The 18,108-nt window shown below is 42.2% G+C and overlaps 1 protein-coding gene across 3 annotated transcripts; it reads left to right on the forward strand.

The window, feature by feature from the left end:
- The first annotated feature begins 810 nt into the window (after positions 1-810).
- On the forward strand, positions 811-14,383 carry LOC311109163 (U2 snRNP-associated SURP motif-containing protein-like). 3 transcript variants are annotated; one of them, XM_084151988.1, is made up of 25 exons: positions 811-861; positions 1,894-1,992; positions 2,223-2,334; positions 2,560-2,693; positions 2,810-2,880; positions 3,415-3,506; positions 4,940-4,975; positions 5,076-5,158; positions 5,348-5,513; positions 5,917-6,128; positions 6,556-6,599; positions 8,192-8,296; positions 8,408-8,474; positions 8,783-8,949; positions 9,195-9,357; positions 9,723-9,802; positions 9,972-10,059; positions 10,349-10,489; positions 10,795-11,050; positions 11,228-11,314; positions 11,561-11,760; positions 12,009-12,119; positions 12,510-12,634; positions 12,980-13,198; positions 13,470-14,383. In XM_084151988.1, the coding sequence occupies exons 1-25, from the start codon at positions 817-819 to the stop codon at positions 13,606-13,608; spliced, it is 3,042 nt and encodes a 1,013-aa protein (XP_084008114.1). In that variant the 5' UTR covers positions 811-816; the 3' UTR covers positions 13,609-14,383. The 3 variants fall into 3 exon arrangements, with proteins under 3 accessions (XP_084008114.1, XP_084008115.1, XP_084008116.1); XM_084151989.1 differs by having other exon boundaries at positions 13,007-13,198; XM_084151990.1 differs by lacking the exon at positions 4,940-4,975.
- The last annotated feature ends 3,725 nt before the right edge of the window (positions 14,384-18,108 follow it).

The following is an 18,108-nucleotide window of genomic DNA, read 5'->3' on the forward strand; positions in this document are numbered from 1 at the left end:
ACAATATTTACAGTACAGATTCCAGAATGTGCCCTTATGCACTAATATGTGCTATGTGCTATCTATTAGCCTACTTACACCTAGTGACTGACTGACAGACAGACAGACAGACAGACAGACAGACAGAGAGACAGAGACACACACACACACACACACACAGATGGCGCCGCTATGGACGGCACTCGTCTTGCCGGTTCCTGCTTAAACTTTCCTTTTTTATGGATCTTTTTGCGTTAATTATTACTTTGTTTGCTTTTCTAAAATGTTTATCTTATTATACTGAGCCATTTACTTTATGTTCGTATTCTTATCCTTTAATAGTTCTTATTGGTATTGCATTGTCGAGAAGGAACCTGCAGGTAAACATTTCGTTGGACGATGTATACCATACGTATCCAGTATACGACTAATAAAAATATTGAAACACACGTAATGAGACAGATCACACAGAGAGTAGGCTATAAATGGCACCATCTAGTGGACCAAATTAAGCATCGCTTTTCAAATAAATGTTTTCAGGTTGTCTAATTCTGAATATGTAATATTGGCTTGAAAAATCCGATTAAAAGCCATACATCTACAGGTCATCAATAGTACAAAAAAAAAATTACGAATGGGATTTACAGTAGGTTGTTGTAGTTATTTTTATCCATACATTTATTATTACACGGACACCATTGAAGCATAATGGGTTTATGTTTTCTTTGTAAATAAAACGTATCGATAGGCATCCATATTTCTGTATTCGACTATTTTGAAGTAGGTGAAAAAAACGTATCCAACAATCGGTAATCGATTAGAGTTAGCACAACCAAAATGGCGGACAGAACGCCTGGTGGTTCGCAGAAAGACAGCGCAAAGGTGAATTTATTAAATCGATATTTACTTGATGCATTGGCTATTAAATGCTATAAGAACTGTTTGTTGTAGTTATAAACGTTGTGGTTATGAACGTTGTACAGCTGTTGCCATATATGTTCCCATTTATAAGGACAAACTACGAACAGACCACGTAGCTAACGCTAGCTAAAGGCCCGAATCACCGGTATTTTTCCTGTTCCAAACATTGCACTGATTTCGCAATGTGTTTGCATAGTTAGCTAATCTAGCAGCTAGATACTGGTAACTGCGATGGCAATTGTTTACATAACTAACTAGTATGTTTGAGTTGATGTGTGATTTTGGTTGTCGCAACGTGGAGTATAAATAGTCGCTACTAGCAAGCTACGGTTAGCAAACTCCACCCTGCACGAGTCCTTTGGCTTTGCCGCCTTGTGAAGTAGTGGTGAAAAACAGTCGGACCCACCGTAGGCTTACTGACTGCTAGCTAGGTAGCCAACTATCTCACTGCGAACAGCTACTGGCAAACTCATATCCAATTCAACAACACATCATTAATTAGCAATAGTTCGCTATAGGCTAGCTAACTCACTATTGCAACAAGCTGTCGCCGCTACTCCAGTGTGTATTAATTAGTGAAATTCCTTTGCAAAACCGTTGGTATGTTGCAAAACGTTTTGAAATGGAAACCGTTTACTCAAGAACCAAACGGAAGCAAACAAAGCATACGAAACGGGCGGGACCTACCTGTATTTGTCCAATAGAAACGGTCGTTTTCGTTGCAAAACATTTTCGCTTTGGAGTTTTGCAACGGAATTCGACTAATGAATATAGCCCAATTACATTAGCTAGCTAACTTGGCTGCTTTAAAGCTTTGCCTGACGGGTCAGGTGGTCAAGTGTGCTAGTAAAACTAATGCATTTATGAATGAGATCGCGCTAGCAACCTCAAGGGAAATACACAAGTTATCTTTTTTTTAATTTTTTTTATATTGTAACTAACTAGCTACTGTGACATGAGTGTATTTAAGTTTTGTTTTGTTTACATTTGTAGGCGCTGCTGGAGAGCAAGTTGAAGTCCTTCAGTATTGGCAAAATGGCCGTGAGTAAGAGGACCCTAAGCAAGAAGGAACAAGAGGATATCAAAAAGAAGGTAAGACTAAATATAAGCATATTTCAAGTTACACTACAGTGGCAAATGCACCTTGCCTTTGATATGAACGTCGTGCTCATTAGGGCACGCAGTAACAAAATGTTTTGCAAAGGAAAATAAAATTAGTTTTTTATTCCTATTTAAATTTTTTTGTTGTCTAATAAACATGACCCTGATGTTGTGTCATGGCCTATGAGAGATGATGATGGTCTTGGTCTGGTCCTTGGCAGGAGGATGAGCGGGCAGCTGCAGAGATCTATGAAGAGTTCCTGGCCGCGTTCGAGGGAGGGGAGGGCAAGGTCAAGGCCTTCGTCCGGGGGGGCATTGCTAATGCAACGAAAGGTAAATAGAACCATGTCAACCTTCATAAACTGCACAATATTATCTGGGATATGTTTAGCTAAATATTAAATGTTTAGATATGTTGTGTAGTAGGGTTGGGCAGTCAAATGACCAATTTCCGTCCGTTGTCTCTGTGTATAAATACAGTTGTAATCTATTGTATTGTATATTCTAGTAAGAAACTACACTAACTTGTGTTGATGTACTGTATGTTTCTTCCTACAGAGGAGGCTGCTTCTGATGACAAGAAGGGAAAGCTGTATAAACCCAAGTCACGCTTCGAAACAGCAGCAGCACCGAAAAGCAACTTCCTGCCTTTGGAAACCCCTCCACAGTTTTTAACATTAGATAAAAGACATGTATGTATCATCGTAATCAACATTTATTTTACTGTTGTTAAACTAACCAAATAGCTAGTCCTTTTACCGGCCTCTACAAAAATTAATACTTGTTTTGTTGTTTATCTTCCTTTCAGACACTTAAGAAAGCAAATGAAAAGGAAAAGAAGAAGAGTAACCTAGAGCTCTTCAAGGAAGAACTTAAACAGTAAGAAATTTCACATCCCTCACCTTTTGCTCCATGTACTCAACCTGGACTCAGGGGTAGACGTAACATAGTAAATAGAAAATCCGAGACACTCAGAATAGTATGATATCTTACAAATTACAAATTGTATGATATGTTACGAATTGCAAAACGTATGATATGTTACCAATTCCAATTTGTTGTGGCTAATGTTAGTTAGGTGGCAACGTGGCTAATGCTAACATTTGTTGTGTTAGGGTTAAGGTTAGGGGAAGGGTTAGCTAACATGCTAAGTAGTTGCAAAGTTGCTAAAGTTGCCGGTGATGGTATTCGAACACACAACCTTTGGGTTGCTAGACATTCTCGTTATACGCCCACCCATCCACTTTTGCCTTAAGCAGCCTTCTGTCTTATGTAACCATACCAAACGTAACATATCATACTCATTTGAGTGTCCCGGATTTACATGTACTATGTTACGTCTAGTCTGAGACCAGGCTGATGTACTTAGCATTGCACTGGATTGCATAATCTAATATTCTCTGTCTCTCCCAGAATACAGGAAGAGAGGGATGAAAGACACAAGATGAAAGGCAGAGTCAGTCGATTCGAACCTCTCTCCGGGATGGAGGGAAAACGCTCCTCATGTAAGTGTCTGCCAGGGTTCGCACAAGGTGCTTAAGGCGCTTAAAGTACTTGAATTTGGCACTCTGAAATTCAAGTACTGGTATACCTTGAAAATCAGACATTTTCTGAAGTTGGTACTTGAATTAAAATGAGTAGGGAACATGATCAAATATGTTTATGAAAAATGTATTGGTCTTGCAAATTAATTTCCAGGCAGACTACCAAGTTTTATTTCCTCACGTGTTTCGCGCTGTGGTTGCCAGGCGAGCTCGCTCATTCTACCCACACTCCCACTCAGCCAGGCAGGTACAGAACTGACTGATTAAGTGCGAATGGACACATTTTGGGATCTTTTATTTCAGCTCATGAAACATGGGACCAACAGTTTACATGTTACGTTTTATATTATTGGTCAGTATAGTTTACTCACTTTTTTTCACCACTACATCGCTGGACCCAACCAACCCATACTGTGTAAGGTGCAAAAAATGCGACTTTGACATTGCGAGCATGGGTGAATCAGCCCTGAAGAGACCCATGAAGGGGGAAAGACACAACGCTGCATCCTGCGCTGGCGCCAGTTCTACATTGTCACTTTTCTTCTACAACAACCTCCAGAGCTTTTTTGCCAATCGCCTCATTCACGGGCGCCTGCAATATTCTGCTTTATCAAGCGGCAGCCGTGCTCCTGCCGTTCTGGTTGCAGTTCACGTGCCGTTTTCCTCACACAGCTCACCCGCCCTTCTCCCGACCGTCGACACTAAAGCTGCCAGTCAGAAGCAAGATGCTTTTTCGTAGCTATTAAGTAGTCTATTCCCAAATGCCCAATAAAAACAGTAATTAAGCTGGAGTTGCATAGTAATGCGAATAGGAAATGTGTGTTCACCAGTAGGCATGTCTCAACTTTGCTCATCACTACTCAAATTACAAAATCATCGTTACTGACTTACGACTCATTTATGTAGTAAATAAGTAGCGAAACAACGTATTATTGAGTAGAACTTGTAAGGTACTGATGAATACTACTTTTTTTTTTTTTTTTTCATGAGGTTGTGATGATATACTGCCATCTGGTGGCAACTAGAAACAATGGCATAAGAACTATTACAAATTGATGGTCCTTCAAAATAAATAATATTGAAAAAGTCCTTGAAAGTCCTTGAATCTGACTTGCCACTGTCTGTAGGAACCCAGGTCTGCTCTATAACTACTGACAGGGCAAGGCTAGCCTGGAATCCAAACTCATTTGCTCTGTTTCAATGGTCAAACAGAGCATATCAGTTAAGATTTCAGGCCAGGAAACCGTTAAGACTATCTAAAATACATGAAGACCCGTTGGCTCTTGGACATGCCTCCTTCCTACAGCTCTCATACTGACTGCTTCAAACCTCTACCCACTCCATTTCCTTTGCCTGGAAACAACATTTATATACTGCTTTTCTGCTTTTTTTAGTGGATGGTTCTTCAAGAAGAAACCGTCCGTCCAGTGGTAATTTGATAAATTTATACAGTGGCTTGCTTTTAATATCTAACATCTCACTAAGATTATATATTCTATAAAAGGCTTCTCCACTCTGCTCTCTCTGCAGTTCTGGATGACGCTGCACCTGGTTCCCATGACGTCGGAGACCCCTCTACAACTAACTTATATCTCGGAAACATCAACCCACAGGTAAACCTTTTTATGGTTCATAAATGGCTCATTAATGTTTTATATGCTTATTTATGCAATATGTTACATGCCTAATTGCCTATATTAGTAACTGAAATCCTACTAATATATTGCATTACAATGTAAAATGACACCAATAACAACAAGTCCACATGCCCCTCTCCCTCGGCCTCTGTTGTTGCTGTGTAGATGAACGAGGAGATGCTGTGTCAGGAGTTTGGGCGCTATGGTCCTCTGGCCAGCGTGAAGATCATGTGGCCGCGGACAGACGAGGAGAGGGCCAGGGAGAGGAACTGTGGCTTTGTGGCCTTCATGAACCGGAGGGATGCGGAGAGAGCTCTGAAGAACCTCAACGGTATTAGAGCCTTAGTTATCATCACACCACTGACCCAGCACAATGCAACTTTACTCACATTGCATCAAATAACGTTTTAATGTCAAAAGATTTGAGTGTTTTTTGTCTAGCTGTTCTGCTGCCTGGTCTTTCCTTTTGCTCTGTCTGTGGGACATGGGACTTGTAGAGTTCACCAGCAGGTATCACATGTATATGTAATGAAAGGGACTGCTTATTCATCAGCAATGTATTTAGCAACACAAACTGGTTATAATGGTTATAGGCGGCCAAACAGGACGTCAATGTTTTATTTTATTTGCAACATCAACATGACGTATTGGCATTCTTAGTGTATTCAAAATAGCAACTGATACAGTATAATTGGTAGTACGTTTTTTAAAGAGTGTTTCTTCACTGTTTCCAGCGAAGATGATCATGAACTTTGAGATGAAGCTGGGCTGGGGTAAAGGCGTGCCCATCCCACCTCACCCCATCTACATCCCCCCATCTATGGTGGAGCACACCCTCCCCCCGCCCCCCTCCGGCCTGCCCTTCAACGCACAGCCCTGCGAGAGGCTGAAGAACCCCAATGCCGCCCTGCTCCCTCCGCCCAAGAACAAGGAGGAATTCGACAAGGTAACTCACCATGTCATGTTTGGGATGTTGCTGTATTAGGCCTGTCAGTTGTACCAGTCTTTTAATGTGTATTTGTTAGGCATAGTCCTAGTTAGGCTATTGGTCATGTAGTGAAGATTTTGCTAATATCTTCTGCTAGTCATGGGTTTATTCCTTTAAAAAATTTCTACATTTTATTGACCAAACTAGGCTAGATTTATCATTTTGAGAGGTGTGTTTAGTGTATATAAAGAAATAAAGAATCAATGGTAAGTTGTGTGGGAATTTAAGAACTGTATACATTTGACCTTTAGTAAAACTGACAGCAGTAGAGGAAAGTAGTTTTTCATATGATGCAGTTTTTAATGCATTTAATATTTTTCACCTGTTGCCTTTTAACAATACTCACATATTCTATGTTTATTATCTGATGTGACTTCATATACAGACTCTGTCGCAAGCCATAGTCAAAGTGGTTATCCCAACAGAAAGGTACATGTTTTTCTTTTTTAAATTGGTGTAAAACGTAGAAAAACATCCCATAATAAATAAACCCAAATTTCAAGTTTGATCAATTGAATCACTGCATGCTACGGGGGGTCGTTCAGTATGGGTGAGCAATGGTTGAGACTAGCAGACTTAGGCTTATAACCCCATCAGGTTCATGTTAGTAGACTACAAGATACTCACTCCCACAGCCCAGCTTTCTGCCACCACACAGTGTCCATATGTTCTTCCTTTCACACATTCATCCAACACTCCCGCCAAACAGCAATACAGTCCATGGACCACCATGCCATTACTTGTCTGACGGTATAGAGGTCATCAAAGGAATTTTTACCACCATATCACCACTTGTCAGTAGTCACATGTAGGCTAATTATATCCATGTTATGATGCTAGCTACATAATACAGTCACATGCCATACATACCATGCTGGCTGTGGTTAGGTTGTTTAGACTGAGTGACAGGTCTTGCCCTCTGACTATTGCTCACTCCCACCGACACGCCCCCTTGGCCTCTGTCACCCAGTCACGGGCTCAGCAACACCTGGCCCCAGCTCTCCAATCCAAACCTCCCATTAGTCTCAGTGACCTTTGACATTGGCCTTGGTGAGCAGCACAAGTTGAACTGTCTGCGGCAGCGAGGGACCTGAAAGCATCATGGGATGGATTGGGAAAGTATACAGCATTTTACCCACCATGCATTGGTACGATCGGCTCCAATACTATATGGTAAATGTGATTTGCGTTGTCTACAAATAAATGAAAGACATCCTTTGTTGTTTTGTTGGCCACTTTAGGCTAATTTGTCCAACATGCTCCATTATTAGGTCGCTCTTAAAATGTCCTAAGGATCTTAGGCCTAATTCACCTCATTTGCACATTTTGTATTTATTCATACATCATTATGTAGTAAGATCATATGACCAGTAGAGGGCCTTTTGTTATTTAGCCTGTTTAGGCCAACAATCCTATACTGCTTTGGTTCTTCATGCGAGTCAGTCAAGAAGAGTTGTTAGGCTGGCTTTGACAGGCTCTGTATGGGCTGATGGGTCACTCAATACAGAGTCACTCAAACCTCTCTCAAACATTATTTATCTTATCCAGCTTCACTGTCCTCCCTTCCTTATAGTCTTTACTGTGGGGAGATGGTAGTTAGCGTTGCCTATTATCTTGACTTAGAAAGATCCATGCACAATTTTATAACTAGTGGAAGTACTAACTAATGTTAGTTTTAGGCAGCTAATGGCTCTTAAAATTGCTGTTAGGTGCTCTTAGCATTTCTGAAATTATAAGGTCTGAAACATTTAGGAATATGTTTCTTCCATCATTCGTACAAATTAAACATTTTAACACATTCGATTAGTTAAGCTAATCAAACACAATGTAAGAAATAGTTCAAGTTTAATTAAGTCTAGTACATGCATAGTTCCATGTCTTACACCTTCATGTGTTACTTACACTGTATGTAGGCCCAGAGGCTGTACTAGGTCAGGGCAGCAGACAGACATGCTTTGCCTTGGGGTGAAGAAGGGTCACCTGCTCTGAATCCGTTTGTTTTAACTGTGTTTTTCTTCTAGGAATTTGCTCTCTCTCATCCACCGAATGATCGAGTTTGTGGTGCGTGAGGGCCCCATGTTCGAAGCCATGATCATGAATCGAGAGCTCAGCAACCCCATGTACAGGTACGTGTCTGTCTGTCGGTGCACGTGTTTGTGTGATCACTTTTTCAGTTGGTAATGTAATGTATTGTAGTACAACAGGTTGACTGTCATTATGTTGCCTCTGTTGGTCAGGTTTCTGTTTGAGAACCAGAGCCCAGCACACGTGTACTACCGCTGGAAACTCTACTCCATCCTACAGGTCAGTATGGACCAGTCATTGTCAGGCATCTTCTGCTGCATCATATTCTTAGACCAATTGCATCCTCCCTTTTTTTCCTTCTTCTTTACCACCTCTGTTATCTGTCCTCTCTCATGACTGGTTAGGTTGAACGCAGTATAGGTCAAACATGTCTGTCCTCTTTAATATTGTCACTTTTAGAAAGGAGGAAGAAGGGGGGGCTGTTGACATGCTACTATTTGATAGCCTGAACACATAACACTGTCCGTGTTAGAGAATAAGAAAGTTGTCTAATCTAATGTGAATGATGTCCAAACCTGTCCCCACAGGGAGAAGCACCAACAAAATGGCGGACGGAAGAATTCTGCATGTTCAAGAACGGCTCGATGTGGCGCCCTCCTCCCCTCAACCCCTACCTGCACGGCAACTTTGAGGAGGGGGAGGGGCCTGAGGAGGAAGAGGAGGAGCCTGGGAAGAAAGGCTGCTTAAAAGAAGAGTAGGTTACCTGTTTATAATTTCATTACCATACCGGTATTATCTTATGGTACTGTCACCCAAACGCTCAAGACCCTGCGATAGACTAGCATCCTGTCCAGAGGGTTGTATTTGTACATAGAGCTGCCTCACGCTACAGAAACAGATGGGCTCCTGTTGGGCCAGTCTGGCTCGGACAAGGCTACTAACTTTTACTTTTAACATTATCTATGCTGAACTCCTCTTCTTTCTTATCCCTCCCTCCAGAGAGCGTGATCAGCTGGAGGAGATGTTGAGGGCTCTGACTCCTAGGAAGGGGGACATAGCCGAAGCCATGCTGTTCTGTCTGATGCATGCCGAGGCTGCTGAGGAGATCGTAGAGTGCGTCACAGAGTCCCTCTCCATCCTGAAGACACCACTCCCCAAGAAGGTAAACTAAATGAAAACAAGTGCCATACTATGTTATATCGGGAACTTTCTTCTTCGATTTTGTATTGCATGTATATAGTGTAGATTTTGTGTGTTTTGTATGCTGACCTCACAAAATGAATTTCCATGTAAATGGACAAGAACATTTATTTACTCAGTCACAACCTTAACAAAAACTGCTACTTATGTTTTGCCGTCCCTCGAGTTTGTTGCTTTTGTAGCTACAGTTTTGCCTTGTTATTTGGTTTGGAAAGAGGTTTGAGTGGCACGTGTAAAATAAATGAGTGTTATAATTATTCCGTTCTGTTAGGGAGGACTGGCCAGTTTGTCTAAATGTCTTATAATAATTCCTTCCTTGTTTTTCAGATTGCACGGTTATATCTTGTCTCTGATGTGCTGTACAACTCATCTGCTAAAGTAGCCAACGCATCTTACTACAGAAAATAGTAAGTAGTTGAGTTTGGGTTCAGGGGTTGTGATGGTTGCTTGTGACTGACTGACTGGGTGATGAGGACCCTGCTTGTTTATGGATTGCGTAACTTTGCAGTATACATTATTGGCATTATTAAAGATGTTTTCCTGCGTAAGTTAATGTTAAACTTGTCCCTGACACAGCTTTGAGACCAAGCTCTGCCAGGTCTTCTCTGACCTCAATGCAACGTACAAGACGATACAGGGTCACCTCCAGTCTGAGAACTTTAAGGTATGTTCCATTGTATATATTTTCAGATCAAAATTTGAATCATGTTACCTACACCTATCTTTAAGAACTGCACAATTCTTTCAGGGCCCCTATCCACAAAGCATCTCAGTCCTGATCTAGGATCTGTCCATACAATCGTAGTCATTATGGTCTAAAAGGAAAAACTGATTCTAAATCAGCACGCCTACTCTGAGATGCTTTGTGCCTAGGGTTTAGGTGCTAGGAATTGCTTCTGGACAGGTTATTACCGTTTCACCTATATAATGTTGTATATCCTCTTGGCCAACAGCAACGAGTGATGTCGTGTTTCCGTGCGTGGGAGGACTGGGCAGTGTACCCAGATCCCTTCCTCATCAAGCTGCAGAACATCTTCCTGGGTCTAGTCAACCTGGCAGCTGATAAGGAGACTCCCACTCCCATCACAGTAGAGGTCAGCTAGCATACTCTTCTTTTCTGTTCTTTCTCCTGATGCTGCTACCTAATGCTTTCTAACCTTGTTGTTAGACGAGTTGAAATTGTGTGATGGTTTGTAAATGGTGTGTGATGGTTGGAGAATGTTTTCATCATTTGAAAATGTGTGGTGGATTGAAAATGTTGTCTGAAGGTGTGAGAATGTTATGATTTGATCATGTTGACAAAGTGTAACGTTGCCCACGCAGCACTACTGCGCTAATAACTGTTAGAAGCTTATTTTGTAAATATATTCGTAAACCACTCCACTTCTCCTTCCAACAGAAACCATCAGTTGAACACCCTGGTCTACTGGCCCAGCCTGAGCCAGCGGAGGACATTGACGGGGCCCCCATCGGGGAGGATATGGACGGGGCCTCTCTGGAGGACGTGGATGGGGTCCCTATAGGGCTGGATGGAGGGACCATGGTGGACGGAGCCCCCCTAGGCGGAGCCCCCCTTGACGGAGCCCCGCTGGGGATGGATGATCTGGATGGAGTGCCCATCAAGGCCCTGGAGGAGGACATAGACGGAGTGCCCTGTGAGTGGCCTTATGACCTCTATACTACCACATCCACATAGGGATTATTAAGGGATACTTCTTTCCCCAAAGAACACAATTACATATTTGTTTCCTTACCTTGTCAGCAGTCTATGAACTAACCCTGACCTCGGGACTGGAGGCCATTTTTCTAACCTTGTTCTCCTTGTCTTTTAGTGGATCATGCTGCGGCCAAAGCAGCATCCTTTAAAGTAGCACCTTCAAAATGGGAAGCAGTGGACGAGTCTGAGCTAGAAGCACAGGGTGAGTGAGTCCACAACTACAGGCTACTTTCTACCAAGCTATGATTCCACTTCAAAGTGTCCTAATCATGTTTCTATGGCAACTTTCTACCAAGCTATGATTCCACTTCAAAGTGTCCTAATCATGTTTCTATGGCAACTTTCTACCAAGCTATGATTCCACTTCAAAGTGTCCTAATCATGTTTCTATGGCTAGTTTCTACCAAGCTATGATTCTGTCCTACTTCTCTATCTGTCTCCTCCTCAGCCGTGACCACCTCTAAATGGGAGATCTTTGAGCAGCCAGAGGAGAAGAAGGACGAGGGTGACAGTGATGATGAGGATACCAAGAGTTCCCGGTCAGAAGAGCCTCAGAGTTACCCCAACCCCATCAGAGACGACTTAGACTCCAAGACCAAGCACTCTGAGATGAATGAAGACAGACGCACCAAGCTCCGGGAGATAGAGGTAAACTAGTCAGCATTTTACTGGAATCACAGAGTACACAACAGGTTATTTAGATAGCTGAAAATAAACAACCACAGCTCTGAGTTGTTTGTATATTTGTATTTTTAATTTCTTTGGGCTAAATTGATTCAAAGAAGTTTGGTTTCCTTCACTTGTTCAATGGCCACACCCTGAAAGTTGACCCTGTTGTATTTATATCTAAATGTTAACATATTTGTTTTATTATATTGTTTGTTATTTTCTTCCAGGTCAAAGTGATGAAGTTCCAGGATGAGTTGGAGTCTGGGAAAAGGCCCAAGAAGCCTGGCCAGACTCTACAAGAGCATGTGGAACACTACAGAGACAAACTGTTACAGAAGGTATTACGTACTTACTAACCTCATCCTCTTGGTTCCTGTTCTATTGTTTCCCAATGTTATGGGGACCCTCTATTAGATTCATTAAGGTCATTGCTATTGACCTTTTATATCCAGCTATTACAGACGGTATGTGGCACCATGCCATCTGTTATCTGATGAAGTACTGTCATTGCTGTTTACCTCTATCTGAAGTATCCTCTTGAAAATGTTTCTAAGCTACGAACTTCAGTTTATATCAAGGTATTTGATATCCCTGGACTCCCTGGAAAACAGTGGCAGTTGTTAATGCGTGGACTATTCTAGCGAAATAATTAAAAAGGAAGTGAATTTGGATAATGTTGGTTTACATTCAATAATATAAAGTTGACACCTTGTCTCTTTGTTTTGCAGGAAAAAGAAAAGGAGAAAGTGGAAGGAGAGAAAGAGAGGGAGAAAAAGGACAAGGAGAAAAGCGAAGCTCGCTCTAAAGACATCAAGAAGGAGAAGGAGGAGTCTACTCCGACCAGGAAAGACAGGTTAGTCCCTCGTACATTGTGATGCATTCATTAGAGACATGATGACATTAGTGGCTGTATGTGGTTGGATAGCAGGGGGAAACTATGTGGTAGAGCTGTGTAATGGGTTCCTATTATAATCAGAATAGATCCTAGGAAATGACTTAAACAAAGGACCCAACTCATGATCAGGGTTAAAGTTCATTCAAATGCACCCTTGAAATACAGGGGCAGTTTAGGGTTCCTTGAAAAATAGATTCATATATCAATGGGATTCACCTAATAAAAACTAACTTATACCAAGTCGGTGTATGATCAGTGCTGACTAAAGAATCTTTCATCCGCCGATGTCGTCGTCTCTGACAGGCGTGGCATGTCTCCTGTGGTTGCTAGGAAACGGCGCCACAGTGGCTCGCCCTGCAGCCCCCCACGGAGCAGCAGTAGACGGGTGCGCTCCCCATCCCCCCGCTCGGAGAGGTCAGAACGCTCCGAGCGCCTCTACTCCAAGGACGTAGTGTCATCACGATCCCGCTCCTCCCACAAAGACTCCCCTCGAACCACCATCACCAAGAAGTCCTCCAAAAGGTACTAAATAATCTAATGTCTTTAAAACATTCTTCTAAAAGTACCACGTTTATCTTTATTGTACTTATCCTGGTCTTTCTGGCTCTACTGTTTTGAGAATAGTGTTGATCTTCTCTTGACATTGGAGAGGAAAATAAACTGTTAATTGTATTTGTATTTGATTGACATAGTCTTTGAGGTGGGCTAACTTCCAGTAACTTCCCCAAGACCATTGCAGCTTGGTTCTCCTGGTGGCCCTCTGACTGGACAGTCTGTTTGTTCTCTCCCCCAGGTCTCCCTCGTTACCCCGCACGCCCAAACGTTCCCGGAGGACACGCTCCAGAACACCCAAGAAATCTGCCAAGAAATCACGTTCAAAATCACGGTCCCCACACCGGTCCCACAAGAAATCAAAGAAGAGTAAACACTGACGAATCACCCACCCCTCGTTCTCCCCTCTCCATCCCTCTGCTGTGATGTATAAATAAAATAAAGAACTGGAGTGGCAGCTCAGCTCCCTGCCTGAATGTTCCTGTGAAGAAGAGGATGATTAACAGGAGAAATGGTCATGCACAGGTTGAGATTCAATGGATCGAGCAATGTTGCCATGTAGGGTCTAAATGGATCCAGCCGGGTTGCCATGTTGGGTCTAAATGGATCAAGCCGATGCTGTTTTATATTGTAAAAAAATTAAATAAGATAATGATCTGGATGTGTGTCCTGCCCACTCCCCCCACCGCCCAATGGGGTTCATCCTCGTGGTAGACCACACCTCCTGTACCAAGTGTGAAGATGACTAGTCTTATTACCATGCTGTAGTTTTCTTTTTTGTAGTTCACAATTAATTAAAAGGATTCATAATAATATAATATCTTGTTAAACTTTTTGCATTGTAAATCGAAAATGAAAGCTGAGGACAAGCACTGGAAGTTCTCCCCCTGCTGTTTCAGTCCATTTTCCTCCATTTGGTGCCTAATGAACGCAGCCCAGATTTGTTGAGCATTGGTATTTATTTAAAACACATGGCTGTAATGGTAGTGAGAGTCCTACGTTTTCACAGTTGTCAAGCTGTGGTGGAGACTGAGGGAAATGAGAGAACATTTGGGGCTCTGAACTGTACATGACAATACTGAAAATATAGAACCCCAACTGCTTCAAATGTGTCAGGGTGAGATCATCCTTTGTAGAAATAAAAGTATAATATGATGTGTGTTGTAACTTAGACTACACAAATCTTTAAAGCAATAACAACCATTTGAAATTATGATCACAGTGCATTGAGTTCACTCCCTGCTGGGTGTAGAGACCCTAGACCTGTCAGTGGTTAGACTATGGTGGACATATGGACACTCAATCACGTTGAACTCTGAGGGGTTAGATGTCTTGATAAGTTGCCATGGCCAACAAGTAAATTGTATAAATATTATCTACCCTGCTTAAACTTGAGCAAACAGGGATATTTGAGTATTGCTACAGTCACTAAAACATCTACTTTATATTATACTACATATCCACTAGATGGCGGTAAGAAGCTTTACGGTTCATACATCTAGAGACTTCTTAATATACTGTATTTTGTTATTCATCTGTATGTTTATCTTTAAAGTTTGCCTACATCAATGTTTTGAGCACAGATGGCAAGCCATCAATCCTCAGTCCCTCTGACGTGTTCCTGGGAAAGAATAGATGTATTAATGTGTTATAAAATGATCGCTTACACACACACTCTGGGGGTTCCTAACACTGTAATTCATCTTACATATCGCTCACTATTTGCAACGAGCCTCTGTGAGATCGAACAGTGGTCTTTGCCAGGATAGGATATGGGGTGTTTGCTGTGTAACCGTCCCACAGGGGGAGCCCCATGCTGAATGAATGATGTGCTGTCTGTTTCCCCTGGCCTCTATCTTTCTATCTGGAATAGAGTCATTGCTTGTTTAGAGCCCAGCATCTGTCCTCACAGATCCTCAGTGGGGTTTAGACCAGGATACAATGGGAAACTGTCTCCATGATGTCGGATGTGTTGGGTCCCATCCATATATACAATACAGAGGGAGAGAGGAGAGTGTGTCCTGCTGAGACATTGGCCATTAATGCGGTCTTTTGACAGAAGGCTTGGACGAGTCTCCTCTCAGGAAGTGAGAATCAAAAGCACAGATGTGATGATCTATAGAGGATGGCCCCATAAAGACATGGGAAGAGACTGTGTGTGCTTGTCTGTGTGGCCCCTTGGATAAAAACATGGGGACAAATGACTGATTCATACAACTAATTGGTTTGGGAGGAATAGTAAACTACAAAGGAGACCATTTAAAGCCTCTGGTGTCTTGAGGTTTATGGAAGTATATAGACCCCTTGGAAAAACAATTAGTTACTGTTATATTGATACCTTGTTATGATCTATAGATCCATAGGCTACACCCCTCAAACTCAACTCTGGACCTCGAAGCCTGTGCCACTGCATTTTTTCATTGTTCCCCTCTAGTCTGGGACTGATTTAGACCTGTGACACCAGGTGTGTGCAATGTATTATCAGGTAGAACAGAAAACCAGTAGGGTAAGAGTTGAGTATCCCTGGGCTAGACCATAAAGCACCTGATATAAGACACATTGATGGAGTTATCGTTATGTTCTTACTTATATAAGTAATAGGCTAGTTTGCATAAGTCACCTAACTTATTCCTATTTATAAAGAAGCTGTAAATACTGTACCTTGGCATCCATCTACCCCTCTCTCCCGCCTCTACGCATTCCCACTCTGATCGAAAGAACACGTGCGCTCAATGTAGATTCCAATAACAATTGAACGCAGAAACAAAACAAAGCGCAAAACTAATTTACCCAAGTAGCCTATCTTTATTTTCGCAAATTCCCCACTAGTGATAATGTGTATGTCTCAAGAATTAGTTCAGTTAAAACATAAAGCTCGACCTTGGAAGTTGGGATTTCTACAACAGCCCCTCTCCGTCTCGCGATCAGAGATCTAGTCGGCTCTGCTCCCAGTAAAGGCGGTTGAAGGTCTTTGACTAGTAGGCTATTATGCCGCGTTCACGTGCTATTGGAAACCGCGTTCACGTGCTTTTGGAAACTCGGAACCTTCGTGCTAAAATGAACGTAACTTATTTGGGTGGAGCTTCCTATTGGTTGGTTCTGATTACCTACTTCACAAGTGGGAAACTCGAGAATGGGATCATTTTTCTACAACGAGTAAGCAAGTTGAACATTTCCTAGTTCCGACAAGAATGTGAACGCGGCAGACCGGTGTCGTGGTTTCCCAATGCGCTGTTTACTGAACAGTGCGCCACGGTCTCGGTTTGGCCTCGCGACCTAGGGCTGTTTTGTAACTGCTTGGAGGTTTGCATACAAGGAGGAAAGTATGACATGATTTGCTGAAAGTTTTTCGTAGTTCATTATAATACAACTTTTTATCGGTATGTTGGCTACAATAATCATCATGTTGACAGTTTAGAAGCTTGTCTACATGTGCGGGCGCAAGGTGAGTCTTCGTGGAACGGGGAAATCGAAGGCTGCGGCTATCCCGAGACAGTTGAAAACTCAATAGAATACTACAGGCGAGGAAAATGGATGATAATGACAACGCTCGCTGCAAGTCGTCTGAGGATAACCACGGTGACTCGCCAGCTGGTAGCGGGGCAGCAGGCGATGTTGGAACTGGAGGAGGTCTAGAAGAAGTACAGATGCATCTCACGTGCCTACCGGAGCGGTACATGATGGCCAAGTTCACTTTATCAGCCTATATGCTCTGCTGGGCGTCGCTGAAACTCTACCAGGTAAGATGGTCTCACTGAAGCATTCTAAATCACTATACAGTGTTGATGACCTATGCACTCTGTTGCCCTTTTAGTTTATGCAAATCAAATCATTTTGAAAGGATAGCATATATGGTCACGTTATTATTGCCCACACCCTCTGAATATTATACTGTACTTCAGAAATATATTGAGCCACTGGAATGAAATTATCCTAGTGTTTGCTTATACAAACCTCTTCAAAGTGTTATGCAAAATGTATCCTGTTTCATGTTCTCAAATATGTGGCACTGTATATTTTTCCTGGAGGCCTACGTTTGTACTGTTCAAACAGGTCCAATTGCCGTGTGAGAAAAGCCTGCTGGTGTATGGATACTTCCATTCACTATTCATACCAATAATGCTGAAGAAAAACAACAAGCCTATTCCTAAACCAGATATCAAGCTAAAATCTTGCTCAAGAGTGTTAGAATCTCCTGCAAGTGATGTTGTCTTGTGTTTTCCATGAATTCTCACTCTTTTCTCTAAAGTGCCATGCATTCACACTCATAAAATGGGTCGCTATGGAAACTCCCTTTGGTTGTTTTTGCTGGGCTCCTGCATTCTGTTATTTTAACATGGGCCCCAATTATCAATGCATGGGAACGTTTCCCAATGATCAATGCATGGGATCGTTTCACCCTTAACCAAGCCAAGCCAACCCACTGAAACCCCCACACTTACCACAGTGAAGGGCAAGAGTATAAAATGTCAACATGTTTGGTTAGAGTTTATACATGGCACATTACAGTGTTATCTCTCTTAAATCTTAAAAGGTTGGTGAAAAGTCATTCAAAGTACCATTCCAGGCTGCCAAAAGATTTCAATAGAAACCAATTAAAACCAGAGGAGGAGCAACAGAGAGCTATATAAAATCCTGCTTTGACAAAGTTGTGATATATTGATAGTTGAGTCGTTGATTGATTAAGAGATACCTAATGTTCTAGTCTCTGTCATGTTTGCCCCATCACTGGATAGAGAGAGAATCCTATTTGTGTTGGCTGGAAGTGCAGTTGGATTACGGGGCTGCCAGAGCAGACAGCTGTGGAAGTGAACTAAAGTGTCTCATGTGGTTGGGTTCTCGGTCCTGCCCTGCCTGCCAACCCCCTCAGCTTAACTGGC

This window comes from Coregonus lavaretus (assembly GCF_964263955.1).
Source record: "Coregonus lavaretus genome assembly, chromosome: 34".
Lineage (NCBI taxonomy): Eukaryota > Metazoa > Chordata > Actinopteri > Salmoniformes > Salmonidae > Coregonus > Coregonus lavaretus.